This window comes from Ipomoea nil, unplaced genomic scaffold (genome assembly GCF_001879475.1).
Source record: "Ipomoea nil cultivar Tokyo-kokei standard unplaced genomic scaffold, Asagao_1.1 scaffold0937, whole genome shotgun sequence".
NCBI lineage: Eukaryota > Viridiplantae > Streptophyta > Magnoliopsida > Solanales > Convolvulaceae > Ipomoea > Ipomoea nil.
The window spans coordinates 2,174,019-2,192,505 of NW_017617365.1; the positions used below are offsets into that span (position 1 = coordinate 2,174,019).

Sequence of the window (18,487 nt, forward strand, 5' to 3'; positions counted from 1 at the left end):
AGTACATTATTCATATACTGAAAGTACATTATACATAATGATGTCCTTTCAGTATTTAAATAATGTATTTTTCTTGAATATAATGGTCATTTTTAATATACTAAAAATATATTATTATTTGTATACTAAATGTAAATTATTTGATAGTATGGTCAAATGGCAATATTTAATTAGTAGGTGTCAGAAACCCTCTCTACACGTACTATAAATAGTCCTATATCTGCAGCACAGATATTCATCCCAAACTAAACTTTTCATTATTGAAAATGACGAATTCTGGTTCAGTTTTTGTATGCTTGGCTCTTATTGCTGCATTCTCCCTAGGGTTGAGTTCAGCCCAAAATTGTGGCTGTGCTTCCCGGGGGTTGTGTTGCAGCAAGTTTGGGTATTGTGGCACTGGAAACGACTACTGCGGCGAAGGATGCCGAGAAGGGCCGTGCTACGGCGGCACCCCTAGCTGTGGCTGCGCTGCCCGCGGGTTGTGTTGCAGCAAGTTTGGGTATTGCGGCACTGGAAACGACTACTGCGGCGAAGGGTGTAGAGAAGGGCCGTGCTACTCCTCCCCTGGAGGCGGCGGAAGCGGAAGCGGAAGCGGGTCGGTGTCTAACATCGTGACAGATTCGTTTTTCAACGGAATTGCCAATCAGGCGGGTCCGAGCTGCGAAGGAAAGGGGTTCTACACGCGAAACTCATTTCTTGAAGCCGCCAAGTCCTACCCCAAGTTCGGAACCACTGGGACCGCCGATGACATTAAGCGGGAAATAGCTGCGTTTTTCGCCCACATAACTCATGAAACTGGACGTAAGTTTGCTTATTTATCTTCTTTAATATAAATTTCTATCTAGCTTTAATTCGCTTCTTTAATCTCTGATCCGATCCCATATATATATATATGCAGATTTGTGCTACATAAGGGAGATCAACGGTGCATCCGGAGACTACTGCGACGAGAACAACAGACAGTACCCCTGTGCACCGGGAAAGATGTACTACGGTCGTGGACCCATCCAACTATCCTGGAATTACAACTACGGTCCCGCCGGCCAAAGCATCGGTTTCGATGGCCTAAATAACCCAGATATTGTTGCGACCAACAACATTATTTCCTTCAAGACTGCCCTATGGTTTTGGATGAACAATTGTCATTCTTGCCTCATCTCCGGTCAGGGTTTCGGCTGCACCATTCGGGCTATCAACGGCCCGCTTGAGTGCAATGGTGCTAATTCCGCGACTGTTACCAAGAGGGTTGAGTATTACACCAAGTATTGCCAGCAGCTTGGTGTTAATCCTGGGAATAATCTCAGATGCTAGCTACAAATATATATTATATATTCACCTGGCCGGCGGCAATGTAATAAATAAATACTAGATATATACTTGAATATATATATCTAGTATAAATATATGATCAATAACAAACAAAGTAATGTTTAATTGATGAAAAGTATGTTTTATAAAAAACATCTATCTATAGAATCTAAAATTTAATAAGAGCAAGCTAATGATGTTACTTAGCTTCTTCAATTTGAATAAAAATTGAATATGTTGCATGCTGTTATAAGTGGTATATTTGGAACTTCTTTCTGTGTGTATTATTTCTGTTATACATTTACTTCTTCTTCTTCTTCTTTTTTTTTCAAGTTTATTTTACCCTTCACATATTTTTATTTTGACATTTTCTTTAACATTATGGCTTGACAGTCCGGTTTGAAAAGAGTAAGGGTGGGGGGCGGGGGGGGGGGTGCTGGTGAATAATATTTAATGGATTCTGGAATTTTACACATGCAAGATAGAATGAATAAAGCTAATGGTGTTACTTCTTAACTCAAATAAAAATTTAGTTGCTAGTATAAGTGCTATAAAAATAAGTACTATTTTTGTGTGTTATTTGTGCTATACACTTACATTTTTTTCAAGTAGTATAAGTTGTACCTTTTTGTGAGGAACCATTTTACTTAGATTTGATGATGTTAATATTGGATTAGGAATTTGTTAATCAATTTCCGTTATGCGCTATAGCATAAATGCAGAAGCACAATTAATAATGAATCTCATGTAAACCAAATCAATCAACCAAACAAAATGTATATGATAATGGATCTTTAATTAAAACATATATAAAGACAAAACTTACTTGATTCCATTAGAGATGAAATTTGAAAATCGAATAAATAACAAAGTTTTTCACCTCTTTGATCTGTATACCTTAATCACCTCCTGATGATATGGAGACTAGAAAACCCTAATCCCGAGAGTTTTCCTAGGTCTATGAAAGATGTGATGAGTCAAACCTGGAAAGATTACTGCCTCAATAATTGATTAAATATTATTGACAGTATTTCTTAAAGGCACCCATAAAAGGCAATATTCTTCAAAGAGCCCATAACTTTCTCAATCATATATCTTTTAACCCTTTAAAAATTTAAATTTTAACAAAATGAGAGAGGGAATTTCACCCGGTAATTCCGCCATTATACGTTAATAATCATCACAGTGAGTACCTTATCGAATTACAAACTTTATTATATGAATCAACATTAGAAATAAGTTATTTCTAACAATCTCCCACTTGATTCATATAAGTGTGAATTTACATTTTTTCAATCTTTATTTGAGCTCACATAATATGAAAAAGTAAAAGTCACAACCTCACCGGACTTTACTAACCAAATCATGGCAGTTACAAGCCTGACATAGCTAGCGTCCTGCTCCCTTCCATGTATCACATTTAATAAGAATTCGAATGATAATAATAATAATAATAATAATAATAATAATAATAATAATAATAATAATAATAATAATAATAATAATAATAATAATAATAATAATAAGAAGGTAAAATCCGAAAGAACCTTATTCCTTATGTATTAATTCACTAGTACAGATATGCACATCTGCTACCCTTGTACAAGAGTAACGGATATGAGATACGTTGAAAGCCTCGAGCTTTCCGCTACCCTTTAACAAGGGTAGCGGATTCAGTTCACTTATTTTATTTTATTTTTTAAAGCATTCGCTACCTTTCTTTAAACAGAAGGGTAGCAAATACAATTAATTTATTATTATTATTATTTTAAAGCATCCGCTACCCTTTTTACAAAAGAAGGGTAGCGGATTGTTTTTATTTCTATTATTATTATTTTTTTTTTTTTAAAAAGAAAAATTCATTTTTATTTTTAAATCTCCGTATTTTTTAAAAAAAAAATTATACGAAATTTAATGGAGCGTAGTGACACTGCTGATGAAGACGAAAATAATTAGAAGGTGTTTTTTTGTAAATTGGCTTATCAGTTTGTTGCAACTTCCTTTACCGCCTTATCACCTTGTATATATGTTGCTTACTTTGCTTCTTGCCAGACTAATGAAACAGTTACTGATCTTACCTCATGAACCTTCCCTCTCTCACTCGTCCCCTCTAATGGCTCTCATCCTCAAATCTCATCATGGTATCAGAGCCATGGCGGATTAGTTACGCTGCAGCAATCTCCGAAATCTGAGAATCCAGTCAGGGAGCACAACCAGCTCCGCCATCCAACCACTAACCAGTTCGAGCAACACCTGTAGCCAGTCCGCAAAGGAATCGCGATTCGCAGAGAAGCAGCAACTTGGATGATATCGAAAATTCCCTGTATCTCAATGTCAACGAGAATCCTAATGCGATTGTCGTAAGTCCTCCGCTCACCGGTAGCAATAACAACGGATCGTGGAACATCTCGATGGACGTCGCTCTGGAAGTCAAAAATAAGTGGAGCATTGTTGATGGGAGCATCCTTGCGCCGGAGAGAAGTCATGCTCAATATGTTGCGTGAAGGAGATGCAACCTGATCATATGCTCGTGGATCTTCAAATCTGTCAATCCAACAATTGCTCAAAGCGTCATGTATATGGACAGAGCTAAGGACATCTGGAATGATCTGAGGAGGCGTTTATCACAGCGCGATCCACATCGGATTTCAACCTTGCAAGGTGATATATACAGCCTTAAACAGGGAAGCCTCACTGTAAATGATTATTATACCAAATGTCGTACGCTCTGGGAAAAAATGAATGTTCTCAGCGCTTCCGATGTGTAAATGCGAACCACGTTGTTCCTGCGATCTTGTGAATGAGATCAAAAAGGATCGTGAGATCGATCAGATCATTAGGTTTCTTCAAGGCCTTAATGATGATTATAACTCAATGAAATCTGGAGTGTTTGTGCTTGATCCTCTTTCGGAGATGCACAAAGTTTATGTTATGGCGGAAAATTTTGAAAGGCAGTTAAATATCACCAATCTGAACATGAATGGACTTGAAATCAGCCATGCAAATAATGTCCAGAGAGGCCAAGGCACCACAGATGAAGTAGTTGCAGCCATTAATCTTTTTAATGGCAAGAAGAATATGAATGCAGGAGGTGGGAACAACAAGAATGCAAAGTGCACTTTCTGTGGAATGACCGGGACATACGGTCGAGAAATGTTACAAAAAGCACGGATATCCCCCTGGGTGGATACCGGGCTACAAATCTAGGGGAAAACAACCGGTTGCAGCAACCACGACAAATGTTGAAAATGGCTTCACACCTGAGCAGATTCAGAAGTTCTTGTCTCTCCTTCAGAATCAGATAGGACAGACTCAAGCTCCCACTATTGCAGCTGTATCCCTTATTCCAAACTTCAATAAGGCTTCGAATGACGTTGAAGGCAAGTACTCTGATCTCAGACTTGTTAATTCAATTACTTTGACCTCATCAACTTAGATACTTGATTCTGGTGCCACTGACCACTTAGTATGTTGTCTTGATTTTTTTGATGAGTATCACACTGTTAAGGGAGCCATGGTCAACCTATCCAATGGTGAATGCATTACCGTGGAACACATGGGAAACGTGAAACTAAGCAATGAATTATGGCTGACAAATGCTTTGCATATTCCAGCTTTCAAGTTCAATATAGTCTCTGTCAGTAAACTTTTGCAAAGCTCATCATGTACGTTGTTGTTTACTCCTGATCAGTGTCTACTTCGGGGGGTCTTTGGGAGGACGATTGGCTTTGCTAAGGAAGAGAATGGGCTGTACTCGCTGTGCAAACCACCAGAAGCCAAACCACCAGAGGCCAATACTTATAAACATTTTGCAATGCAGTGTATTAGTGTTGATGTTTGGCATCAACGATTGGGACACTTCCCCATAAATAAAATTCATCTTCGCAGTGATATTTATGCTTCGAATGCAAATAATTCTGTTTGTGATGTGTGCCACTTTGCAAAACAAAAACGCTCACCCTTCCCTCTAAGTAATACTATGGCTACTGCTTGTTTTAATCTCATCCATACCGACATTTGGGGCCCATTTCAAGTTAAATCACTAGGGGGAGAGCGATACTTTCTCACCATAATAGACGATCATTCAAGATATACATGGCTGAGATTGATGAAGAATAAATCTGAAACGCGAGAACTGATGAAGAACTTCTACAAATTCATTTAAACACAATTTGGTGTGGCAATCAAGACTATAAGGAGTGATAATGGCTTGGAGTTCAACATGAAGGAATTCTTTGCAGAAAAAGACATAGTGCATCAATGATCATGTGCTTACACGCCTCAACAAAATGCTGTGGTCGAACGTAAGCACCAACATGTCCTAAATGTGGCTCGTGCTCTCCGATTCCAAGCTAGACTCCCTCTTGAATTCTGGGGTCAATGCGTCATTCATGCAGTATATCTGATCAACAGACTACCTTCGTCTGTTCTTGAATGGTCTAGCCCTTATCATAGACTACACAAGGAAAATCCAGACCTTAATAATCTTAAGGTATTTGGTTGCCTATGCTTCGTTGCTGATCTGTCTCCCTCACGCCACAAGATGGCACTGCATAGTAAGAAATGTGCTTTTGTTGGAATCCCTGCAGGAGTGAAGGGTTATGTTCTATATGATGTGATCAATAAGTCCATACTTGTATCACGAGATGTGATATTCTACGAGAATAAGTTTCCTCTGGCTGAACAGAATGAACATACAGTAGAGTCCAGAATCCCTTCGCTGCCCAACGTTCCTCTGAACTGTGAAGAGTTCATCTTTCAACCATCAGCAGAAAATTCGCATGTTTTGCCACAATTGAGCCCTCAGGTGCATGAAGAATCACCTTCTATGTTTAATTCAGACACTAGGCCCGACGTCGACAATTCTCCAACAGGCCTAAGTCATACTAGTACTGACAGCAACACTGAAGAAGAAATGGTGACCATACACCAAACTCCAGATATTGAGCCCCGTAGATCAAACAGACAACATCAAATACCAAGCAAATTGCGAGATTATTATTGTGATGCAGTTACCCCACACAAACCTCACCACATCTATTATCGAAGGTGGTAACTTATGACAACCTGGCCTCCTCCCACAAGGTCTTTTCCATGACTATCACTTCTCTTAGTGAGCCAAGAACTTACAGCCAGGCTATGAAACATGATTGTTGGCAAAAGGCAATGACTGCAGAGATCACTGTACTCCAGGAGAATAGAACGTGGGAACTCGTTGATCTACCTCCAGGAAAGACCTCCATAGGGTGTAAATGGGTTTACAAAGTAAAATTGAAAGCAGATGGCACAATAGAACGCTATAAAGTGAGGCTCGTGGCAAAGGGTTATACTCAGCAGCTCAGTGTTGATTATCTCAAAACTTTTTCTCCCGTGGCAAGGTTAACCACAATACGTACGTTCCTAGCTATAGCCGTGTCCAACAATTGGCCTATTCATCAATTGGACATCAACAACGCCTTTTTGCACAGTGATTTGAATGAAGAAGTTTACATGGTATTGCCTCCTGGCTTTGAAAGTGAAAGACCACACCAAGTGTGCAAGCTTCTCAGGTCTCTTTATGGCTTTAAGCAAGCTAGTAGACAATGGAACGCAAAGCTCACTAATGCTCTTGTTCGAATTGGTTTTAGGCAATCCAAGGCTGACCCTTCTCTGTTTACTAAGGGTGACAGAGACAACTTCATTGCCCTACTCATCTATGTCGATGATATACTCGTTGCTAGTGACAAAATGGAACTGATTCAGTATCTCAAAGAATTCTTAGATACTACATTCAAGATCAAAGACTTAGGGCAGCTGGGATTCTTCCTGGGAATTAAGGCAACTATGACAGCAGTAGGGTTAAACTTGTGCCAACGCAAGTATGTGTTAGGCATTTTGGAAGAAGCTGGTTTCCTTGAATGTAAACCAGTGAAAACACCTATGATCCAAGGACTGAAACTCATGTGTAATGAAGGCACTCCCCTCACAGATGTTAGTACCTACAGAAGGCTAGTTGGCAGATTATTATACCTTACCGCTACCAGACCAGATATTACCTATGCTATCCAGCAACTAAGCCAGTTCGTAGATGCTCCTACGGACTTACACTTAGCAGCCAGTCGTGTTCTAAGGTATATCAAGAATTCTCCAGGTCAAGAATTGCTATATCCCACACACACTGCTTTGCATCTCAAGGTTTTTTCGGACTCAGATTGGGCGACATGCAGTGATACTCGTAGGTCTATAACAGGATACTGTGTGTTCCTTGGTCCTTCACTTGTCTCCTGGAAATCGAAGAAGCAAATCACTATCTCAAGATCTCCCTCCGAAGCTGAGTACCGTGCCCTTGCAGCCACAGTTTGTGAAGTCCAATGGCTGACATATTTGATGAATGACTTGCAGATTAAAACAACTATGCCAGCAACATTGTTTTGTGACAACAAATCGGCAGTTGCCATTGCCGAGAATCATGTCTTCCACGAGCGCACCAAACACATCGATATTGATTGCCATGTTGTTCTAGAAAAGTTGAACCAAGGATTAATAAAGCTGCTACATGTATCATCTGCCAACCAAGTAGCAGATGGCTTTACAAAGCCTCTTCCCCTTCCACAGTATGGTTGCTTCAAGTCTAAGCTGGGCATACAAGACCTCCATGCTCCAGCTTACGGGGGGGGGGGGGGGGGGGGGGGGGGGGGGGGGGGAGGTAATGGAGCGCAGTGACACTGCTGATGAAGACGAAAATAATTAGAAGGGTTCTTTTGTAAATTGGCTTATCAGTTTGTTGCAACTTCCTTTACCTCCTTATCACCTTGTATATATGTTGCTTACTTTGCTTCTTGCCAGACTAATGAAACAGTTACTGATCTTACCTCATGAACCTCCCCTCTCTCACTCGTCCCCTCTCATAGCTCTCATCCTCAAATCCCATCAAAATTCATACACTACATATAAACCTAATACTAACCATCAACACAATATTATCAATAAATTATCAACACACTATATATTAACACAATTCCATTGAACAGCCTATATTGCAACTAACATCAACTAGATTTAGATTGATGCTTAGCTGAACTGTAAGTTCGGGCAAGAGGAATATTGTTGGCACTAACACTGATACACCAAAGTTCCGTGGAAAAACACTAACTACATTAACATATAGAAATAAATTCATGAAGTACAAGTAAGGTCAAAAGGAGGGGCAGGCTAGCTAAGAGATTTCTGTACATGATAATGCAAGACAGAATCTTAATAACTATGAAGCAATAGATATTGCTTAGACCTAAAGATGGAGGTGTACATACGTGTAACACCTCACTATTCTTAATCTAAATTTTCAAATACTTATCTAAATAAGATAAAGCTAAGCACAAAATAAAAGAAAGATTTCAAAACTTAATTCTATTTTAAACAAACCAACGGGGTTACCGCGACAATCACCACTCGAGGTGACTGCACAGGCTAAAAAGGAAAGATAACTAAACAATCAACTTCATTATTACCTTAAAGCTTGGGGTACAACCCCGATGCTCAACAACAACAAAAGAATAATCTAAGAATCCAACAACTAACAAAAGTCTAACATCAACAAAAGTAACTAGTCAACAACCAACAGAAATTAACTAGGCTCTACTACTCATCCACGCACTATACTAAACTCGTGTGCGCTCAACAACTGGGCCCACCTGAAAGAGTTACAAAAACAGTTTGAAAATAAACCTGTTAGCAAATTAATGCTAAGTATAAAACCACTCAACCCTGTAAAGTACTATAGAATATAGATTTTGAAAATAATTTGTCAAGCACACATAACCTCAAGTACTTTCCGCACAAACAACAACTCAGTCATGCTTAAAATCAATTCTATATGCTTGATCAAGGTCAGGCCGTGCTCCAGTCAGCAGTTAGTTGTCAAAATAAAGTAGTCTTTTTATTCTGGATCAAGGTCAGGTCGTGCTCCAGTTAGCAGTTTACTTTTTCAAACATTTATTTTGGTCAAGTCACTACTTCCATGGTATTTTAAATAAGATGATACAGCTTAATTTGAGGAGTTGGAAGCTGCACATTTTTAGACCAAAAAGTTATCAATTTATTCATATAAATTGCTACTTTGTGATTATTCTTAACTTGAAGATTTAAGCGATTAATTTCTACATTTCATTCCTAAAATCCTCCTCTTGTTATTCTATCATTTTATCCAAGTGGTGAAGGTTTCTCAACTGGTTCAAGTTGTGATGAAGATAGCCTGCACGTTAAATACATGGTGATGCTGGAGTAGGCGCTGGAGTAGTGTACTTTATGCGTGAGTGTGTAATGTACTCCTCCTTTGTATTCCTTGTTGCTTATCTAGTGGATTGGGCTGACGTGAGTGACCCCGCAGACATAAGAGTGAGGCTACGAACTGCGTGAACATGCCTTGGTGTCTGGTTCCTTTTATTTCTTGTTCTAGTTAGTGTTTTTTCCTGGCGCAGATCCTAACTCTAATCCATATTAATAATAAAACTTAAAACTAAGTAGGAACAGTTAGGAAAAGTCTTGCATTTGATCCATGAGTTTGTTCAAATGCGGTCGGGCCTTCTCGTGCGGCCTTTTGAAGAATACGCCAATAGTGTAGAAAAATACACAACAATGAAATGCAAAGATACACCAAAAAATTCACAACACGTACACCCAAAAAAATACACCATATAACTCCCCACCCCTAATGGTGCATTTCTAAACACTGTGTGGTGCTTTTGTTCATATATAATGGTGTGTTTTTGGTGATACGTACCTAATTTGTACGTTTTTTGTTGTGCATTTCCTAACATTGATGGGTATATTTGTATAACTATTGGTGCGGTTGCATTGACTGCACGGGAAGGCGCGGCCGCACCTGAACTCAACGATATATATATATATATATATATATATATATATATAGATTTTGAATCCAGTGCACACCCCCTAGTCAGCCGAGCCCGTGAGCACATTTCCTGATCGTTGATTTTAATTTTTTGACGATTCAGATTGATTACCACTTGGATCACATGTTATACTGATTCTAGATGAAGCATGGGTTTTTTTGTCCTTAACCACTATATTTATTACTTTCCATTCCATTTATTTCCATGTTTATAAAGATTTGTAGCGTTATTTCAGCTCTCCTTAGTCAATATTTCTCTCTCTCTCTCTCTCTCTCTCTCTCTCTCTCTCTCTCTCTTAGTAATTTTCTTTGGAATTTTACGGCGGTGTGTGCGTGGGTGTGGAATGCTGTGTGCGTTTTACTGTAACATGGCTCGTACATCATGGCGTGCTGGTTTTTTTCATAAAATTATGCGTTTTGGTATGTGCGTTTCGTGATACAGGTATGTACATTTTGGTTTGTGTTTTACTAGTTTCGGGCGTGTGCGAAACGTAGATATAGTATTGGGCTTGTTTTTTTTTTTTTTTAATTGTGGGGAATTTTACGATGGCGTGTGCACGGGTGTGGAATGACGTGTGCGGTTTTCTGTAACAGGAGGTGTACACCATGGCAAACTATATAACGCACACAACATTCCGCACCCACGCACGCACCGCCGTAAAATTTTTCTATAATTTAAAATTTTAGATGTACAAAATATAATTAATTATTACCATTGATAGGGTCCCTAATTATTTAAAATATCAATTTCCATTCATAATCTCCCTAATATAATGCTTAAGATTCCAATTGAATTATATCCATAATTAAACATATATCTACAATTACTATTTAATCCTTTTGATTTAAATATATCTTTAATTACTTTCACAATCTCTTATAATCTCAACTATTTATGAAAAATGAATCAATGGATATCATGAGATCTCATGAGCTCATCTAGTATAGGGGTTGCACCAGATTCAAAGCCTATATATATATATATATATATATATATATATATATATATATATATATATATATATATATATATATATATATATATATATATGGCAAGAAAGGGTGTGTTCAATCTTATATTCCGTAGCAGGGTGTTTGGTTGAAGGGAATTTTAATTCCATTCCCACTTAATTCCCACCTAATTCCAAAGGACACAAAATTCTCTTGTTTGGTTGAAAGGAATTGCAATTCTATAGAATTGCAATTCCCTCATTTTCATGGAATTAAAATCCCATTCCCCTCCCCCCCCCCCCCCCCTGGGGGTTTTAAACATAATTAAACATATATCTAAAATTCCCTTGTTTGACTTTATACTACTTATTCCCTTTCAATTCCAATGTATACCAAACATTGAAATTGAAATTCTCAGTAATTCAATTCATGTAAACCAAACACTGAAATTTAAATTCCCACTTTATTCCTAATAATTCATCTCCCAGTAAAACCCCTTGGTAAAGGATATGTAACTGATGGGCTCTTTAAGCTCAGTGTAATTCCTGTTATCAATAAAAGCAAAGTTAATTCTGTTTACTTGCTTGAGTCTTCAAATTATGGCATGGTAGACTAGGTCATGTTAATTTTAATTCTATGCGTAGATTAATTAGCATGGACCATATTCCTAATTTTAATATTGACACAAATAACAAGTGTGAAATTTGTGTTGAGGCAAAACTAACGAAAGTACCTTTCAAATCGGTTGAAAGGGAAACTGAACCACTAGAATTAATCCATAGTGATTTGTGCGATTTTAGATCGATACAAACGAGAGGTGGTAATAAGTATTTTATCACATTTATTGACGATAGCACACGATACTGCTATGTGTATTTGCTTAAGAGCAAAGATGAAGCCGTTGATAAATTCGTTCTTTATAAGAATGAAGTGGAAACCCAACTTAATCGGAGAATTAAGAAGGTTAAAAGCGATCGAGGTGGTGAGTACGATGCACCTATTGGTGACTTCTGTACGAGTGTAGGGATAATACACGAGCGTACTGCACCTTACTCACCTCAATCGAACGGTGTTGCCGAACGAAAGAATCGTACATTGAAAGATATGATGAATGCGATGCTTATAAGTTCGGGCCTACCTCAAGATGCGTGGGGTGAGGCGATTTTGACAAGTAATTACCTTTTGAATAAGGTACCCCGAAAGAAGCTCGATAAGACTCCTTATGAGCTGTGGAACGGTAGGAAACCTTCCTACCAGTACCTGAAAGTGTGGGGGTGTCTTGCCAAAGTTTTGGTGCCAACACCTAAGAAAGTAAAGATAGGTCCTAAGACGGTGGACTATATCTTTATTGGCTATGCACATAATAGTAGTGCTTATCGGTTCCTAGTACACGAGTCTCATAATCCGGACGTACACGAGAACACGATAATAGAATCAAGGAATGCATATTTTTTTGAAAATATATTTCCTTGTAGGTCCAACGAGGGACCAAGTACGTCAAAACGAACGTTTGACGAAACTATGGATAATGATAGTGGGGAATCCGAGAGAGAACCCGAGCTCGAGCCGAGATGCAGTAAGCGGGCGAGAGTTGGAAAAACATTCGGTCCTGATTTTCTAACTTACTTGTTAGAGTACGATTAAGGTACTCTAACTTGTTTATTAGAAAATGAACCCGATTTTCTATCCTGTTTGATAGAGAACGAGCCTCGAACGTATGTAGAAGCCGTGACTTCTACGGAAGGACCAATGTGGAAAGAGGCTATAAAAAGTGAAGTGGATTCTATTCTACAGAATCACACTTGGGAACTGGTTGATCTTCCTCTGGGTAGTAAACCCTTAGGATCCAAGTGGGTCTTTAAAAGGAAGATGAAACCGGACGGTTCCATCGAGAAGTATAAGGCTAGGCTTGTAATCAAGGGTTACAGGCAACGCGAGGGCCTCGATTACTTCGACACGTATTCTCCCGTGACGAGAATAAACTCCATTAGGATGATAATTGCCATAGCTGCGTTGCGGAACTTGGAAGTTCATCAAATGGATGTGAAAACCGCTTTCCTAAATGGCGAATTAGATGAGGAAATCTATATGGAACAACCAGAAGGGTTCGTGGTTCCGGGCCAAGAGAAGAAAGTGTGTAAGTTGGTTAAATCGCTCTATGGTTTAAAACAAGCGCCTAAGCAGTGGCATGAGAAGTTTGACCATGCGATGTTAACTAACGGGTTTAAAATAAACGAAAGTGACAAATGTGTCTACGTTAAGGAAACGATAGACGGCTACGTCATTCTTTGTTTATATGTCGATGATATTCTCATCGTTGGTAGTAATGATCGGATGATCAAGTCTACCAAAAACATGTTAAATGCGAGATTTGACATGAAGGATATGGGTTTGGCTGATTTAATCCTCGGGATTAGAATCATTAGAAGACCTGATGGTCTCGTGTTAAGCCAATCACATTATATTGACAAAATCCTTGAGAAATTTAACAAGGATGATAGGCAAGTGGCTAGGACACCATTTGATACAAATATTCACCTAACCAAGAACCACGTAGAAGGTATTTCACAAGTGGAATATGCTCGGGTCATTGGTAGTTTGATGTATCTTATGAGCTGTACTAGGCCGGATATTGCCTATGCGGTTAGTAAACTCAGTAGATATACGAGTAACCCTGGTGTTATGCACTGGAAGGCAATAGTAAAGGTTATGAGATACTTGAGGTATACTCGTGATCTTGGACTACACTACGGGAGATATCCCGCTGTACTTGAAGGGTATAGCGACGCGAATTGGATATCTGATATTAAGGACTCTAAGTCCACGAGTGGCTACGTGTTTACACTAGCCGGTGCAGCCGTTGCGTGGAAATCCTCTAAGCAAACTGTGATAGCTAGATCCACGATGGAATCTGAGCTGATAGCCTTGGACAAAGGTTGTGAAGAGGCTGAATGGCTACGCCATTTTATAGAGGATATTCCTAATTGGGAAAGACCGGTACCTCCAATATGTGTGCATTGCGATAGTCAAGCCACAATTGGGAGAGTACAGAGTCATATGTATAATGGTAAGTCTAGACACGTGCGTCGTAGACATATTACCATTAGACAACTACTCACAACTGGTGTTGTCTCGATTGACTACGTAAAGTCAAAAGACAATATAGCGGATCCGCTGACCAAAGGGTTAGGAAGAGAAGTTGTGGAGAAGTTGACATGAGGAATGGGTCTACTGCCCTTAGACTAAAAAGTTCTATAGTGGATACCCAACCTGACTGGCACCTAGGTTCAATGGGACAACTAAATTATGGAACGGAGCGCGTCACTGTGGGGGTCTCGGACTCCCTACCACTCCTCGTTAAAACAGTGACTCCCGCAAGAGGCTAGCATGTTAATGCTTTAATGATTCTTGAGTATGCGGGATACTCGAGAAAGAATCACCTATGTTAGAGAGAAGTGAGGGTCGCTTCAAAGGAGAATTGTTGGGCACAATTCTTTAGAAACTCTCGCAGAACCAGGAATGGTGACCCACGACCAAAACGGGCACACTCATGAGAGCAAGAGCATGGTTGGGAGATTCCTGTGTGAGATATGTCATCGTCTACACAAACGGCAGTCGGTTCAAAGACATCGCGTTCTACCGTACAGCCAGTAGAGTAAACATATCTTCACGAGGGAAGGTTCAAAGGGTATAGTGACTCCCTACCTATCCTATGCAGGGATCGACCGTTTGAACACAGTTGTTTCCGATTTCAAAATACCCCGAAAATCAATTTTTCATTCATGTGGGGGATTGTTGGAAAAAATAGCTAAAAATGGCATAAAATGGCATGTTAAGTGGCTATTTTGTGGTACAATTATCAGTGGGGTCCACTTCCGATTTGGGTCGGGTTAAAGTGGATTCGGATTCTTCGTAGTGAGACAAAGAGATCGATATATTGTACGCTCAAAACGGATAATGGGTGAATGAGATATTGATTCTCAAAGTAGACCCATTTGAGTTGGAAAATGAAGGGAAAAAGTGAGCTTTTGTCCCACATTGCTTTGGAATGAAGATTTTCCCCCCTTATATAGAAGAGCTCTTTTGAAGTTTGTAGAATTGTATAGCATAGAGGCTCTCTCGCGCGTGGGGGGGGGGGGGGGGGGTGTTCAAGTCCGAGCTCGTGTCGGCGCACACGAGCACTAGCCAAATTTCTTCATCTTTTTATTTCCAGAAAAATAATAATCTTATTTTGATTATTATTTGTGTTTTCTACCAACGGTACCAACACTTTAAGTATTCACTCACAAACTTTAAGTTTTCTACCAACGGTACCAACACTTTAAGTATTCACTCACAAACTTTAAGTTTTAACAACTATTCACGTTAAGCACATCCCCACGCACATTAAGCACAAACCTCACGCACATTAAGCACAAAACACACGCACATTAAGCACAAAACTCACGCACATTAATCACAGATCCGCTCACCTTAATTCTGACCTAGATGCAAAAATTACAAAATTGCCACCGCGTTTTTTTTTAAACTTTGATAATCCTGGACGTTGATTAAAGCGAGATGAATGACTCAGATTAAACCGCACAACCGCACCTGAAGCCCTCACCCGCACGAGCACCTAAATCTATATATATATATATATATATATATATATATATATATATATATACACACACGTCTTACTTTTCTAGAGGATAATTTAAAAACTCAAAGTCAGATAGGTGCAGTGGACGCAAACGCAAAGTAAATGAATACACATCATAAATGCAATTGAGAATTTGAGATGATAAAAAGTCATAGTCAACAAATACACAAAAAATATCATAATCGTCATGCATGCATTCATAAATATATGAATATGAATCACCGAATAAATAAGATATTTTGTGGAACATTATGCTGTGAGCAGTGTTGCAAAAATCGCGCTTAGATGGCGATTAATTGGCGCCAAGGTGCTAGGCGCCGCCCGGCCGCAGCGAGGAAGGGGCTAGGCGGCCTTCTTGGCGACCGGTTAGGCGGTCTTGGCGGCCGCCTACACCACCTAGCCGGCCGGTTCGGCCTATTTTTTTTTTTTTTTTTTTTTTTAAGGTTGAGGGTAGAAATTTTGTTGAGGCATAACTTTTGACTCAGTTGTTTCTTTTGGACAATTTTTTTCTTCAAATCGAGTATTGTTTTTTAAAAAATTCTTCTTTAGCTCTTAATTTTAGTTTTTTTTTTTAGATGGTGTAAACAATCTTTTGAACAATTTTACAACCACTTACGTAAATAGTTTGTAAGAAATAACTATGAGAACCTTATGTTTTATTAGTGAATTTTACAATTTTTAATTTAAATTATTTTTTAAAAAATAAAATTAATCGGGCGCCTAGGCGCTAGGTGCCCCCTAGGCACCTAGGGGGCGCCTAACGTGTTTTGCAACCTTGGTTGTGAGTACGTGCACACCATGGTAGTCACGATTTCATATCCACAATTTCTATACTGTAGATTCATAATATCTATATTGTAGATTTATAATTTCTGTACTGTAAATTCATAATTTCTAAATTGTATAGTTATCAATTATGAACATATAGTTTTCTGGTTTATGAAAACAGAGTTCAACAATTAGAATCTAAAGTATAAATTTTATGAATCTACAGTATAGAAATTATGGATCTACAGTATAGAAATTATGAATCTATAGTATAAAAATTATGGATATGAAATCGTGCCTACCTTGCAAGGTGGACACGTGCTCACAGCATAATTTGTCATATTTTGTTTAGCCGTCAGGTGCACAATTAGTTTGTGTGTGACAGACAATGGCAAGAGTTAATTAGCAGCCATCAGAAACGCTCTCTACACGTACTATAAATACTCCTATATCTGCAGCACAGAGATTCATCCCAAACTAAACTTTTCATTATAGAATATGATGAGGAATTCTAGTTCAGTTTTTGTATGCTTGGCTCTTATTGCTGCATTCTCCCTAGGGTTGAGTTCAGCCCAAAACTGTGGATGTGCTTCCCGCGGGTTGTGTTGCAGCAAGTTTGGGTATTGCGGCACTGGAAACGACTACTGCGGCGAAGGATGCCAAGAAGGGCCGTGCTACGGCGGCTCCCCTATTGAATATATATTTAGTATCAATATATGATCAATAACAAACAAAGTAATGTTTTTGTTAGGAACCATTGTATTTATATTTATGATGATGTATGTTATTATTGTATTAGGACTTTAGATGGCCCAATGGCTTCATCTTGGCAATTTATATTGTGCACCGGGGCACACATTGCATTGTGCGCCCTGGTGCAAAACGACGTCGTTTTAAATTTTTTTTTTTTTTTTTTTTTGAAATTTCACTATCCAGTGTTGATGGTTAATTTTCCTTATAAAAAAAATTTCATGTTAAAAAATGTACATAATTTTATACTAGAATACACATAATTGTATACATGAATGTACATAATTGTATAAACAAATTAAATACACATAATTGTATAAACAAATACACATAACTGTATAAAAAAATACATATAATTGTATAAACAAATACACATAATTATATAAACAAATACACATAATCACGTCAACTTCCTACATAACTTACCAAAACAACGTCGATTTGGGAGGTGCGGGGCGCACAGTGCTATGTGCGCTGTGGTGCAGGGTATAACGATTGCTTCATCTTATGTATTCAGCTAGCTAGGTATGTATGTTTAAAATTTAATAGGACCTAATGGTGTTACTTCTATAACTTGAATAAAAATTGGATGTGTTGCTATTATAAGTGGTATTAAATGTTTGTTTTTTATGTTCTACATTTACTTCTCTTTTTTTTTCTCTTTTTTTTTTTTCAAGTTTTACCCTTCACATATTTTATTTTTGACATTTTCTTTAATTAACATTAGTTCTTAACTAGAATTAAAACAAAATTTGTGAATGATTAAATGGCATTAAGTGCATTTCTTTTGATTTTTTTTTTTTTTTTTTTTTTTGTAATGTACACTTATATCTTTTTACCAATTATACTACTTTCAATATTATTTTCCTTTTGTCAATTCTACCCTCACTATACAAAGTCCAAATATATGCCTTAATGGTCCCGTTTGAAAAGATTAAAGTCTACATTGGGGTGAATATATCTGAATATAATGGATTATGATAATTTTAGCAACATAGAATGAATATTAATTGAGGGTCACTTAAAGATTTGAGAGTTTAAGTGATTATGACGTAAGTAGCAGAAAATCATTATCTGATCATTTCACAAAACATATATATAAACAAGAAAATATGAGGGATATATATGACAAAAACAAAAATTAAGGAGCATAATAAAGCAATTTTAAAACTTCG

The 18,487-nt window shown here is 38.1% G+C and overlaps 1 protein-coding gene across 2 annotated transcripts; it reads left to right on the forward strand.

Moving 5' to 3' along the window:
- The first annotated feature begins 219 nt into the window (after nt 1-219).
- On the forward strand, nt 220-17,394 carry LOC109179563 (chitinase 5-like). 2 transcript variants are annotated; one of them, XM_019329061.1, is made up of 4 exons: nt 220-432; nt 547-801; nt 899-1,314; nt 17,327-17,394. In XM_019329061.1, the coding sequence occupies exons 1-3, from the start codon at nt 267-269 to the stop codon at nt 1,309-1,311; spliced, it is 834 nt and encodes a 277-aa protein (XP_019184606.1). In that variant the 5' UTR covers nt 220-266; the 3' UTR covers nt 1,312-1,314; nt 17,327-17,394. The 2 variants fall into 2 exon arrangements, with proteins under 2 accessions (XP_019184606.1, XP_019184605.1); XM_019329060.1 differs by having other exon boundaries at nt 220-801.
- Nucleotides 17,395-18,487: the final 1,093 nt, after the last annotated feature.

Excerpts from the sequence above, each read along its gene's own strand:
- LOC109179563 (XM_019329060.1), top strand. The coding sequence starts at position 267 with ATGACGAATTCTGGTTCAGTTTTTGTATGCTTGGCTCTTATTGCTGCA. Across the intron at positions 802-898 it reads CATAACTCATGAAACTGGAC|ATTTGTGCTACATAAGGGAG; the intron begins GTAAGTTTGCTT and ends ATATATATGCAG.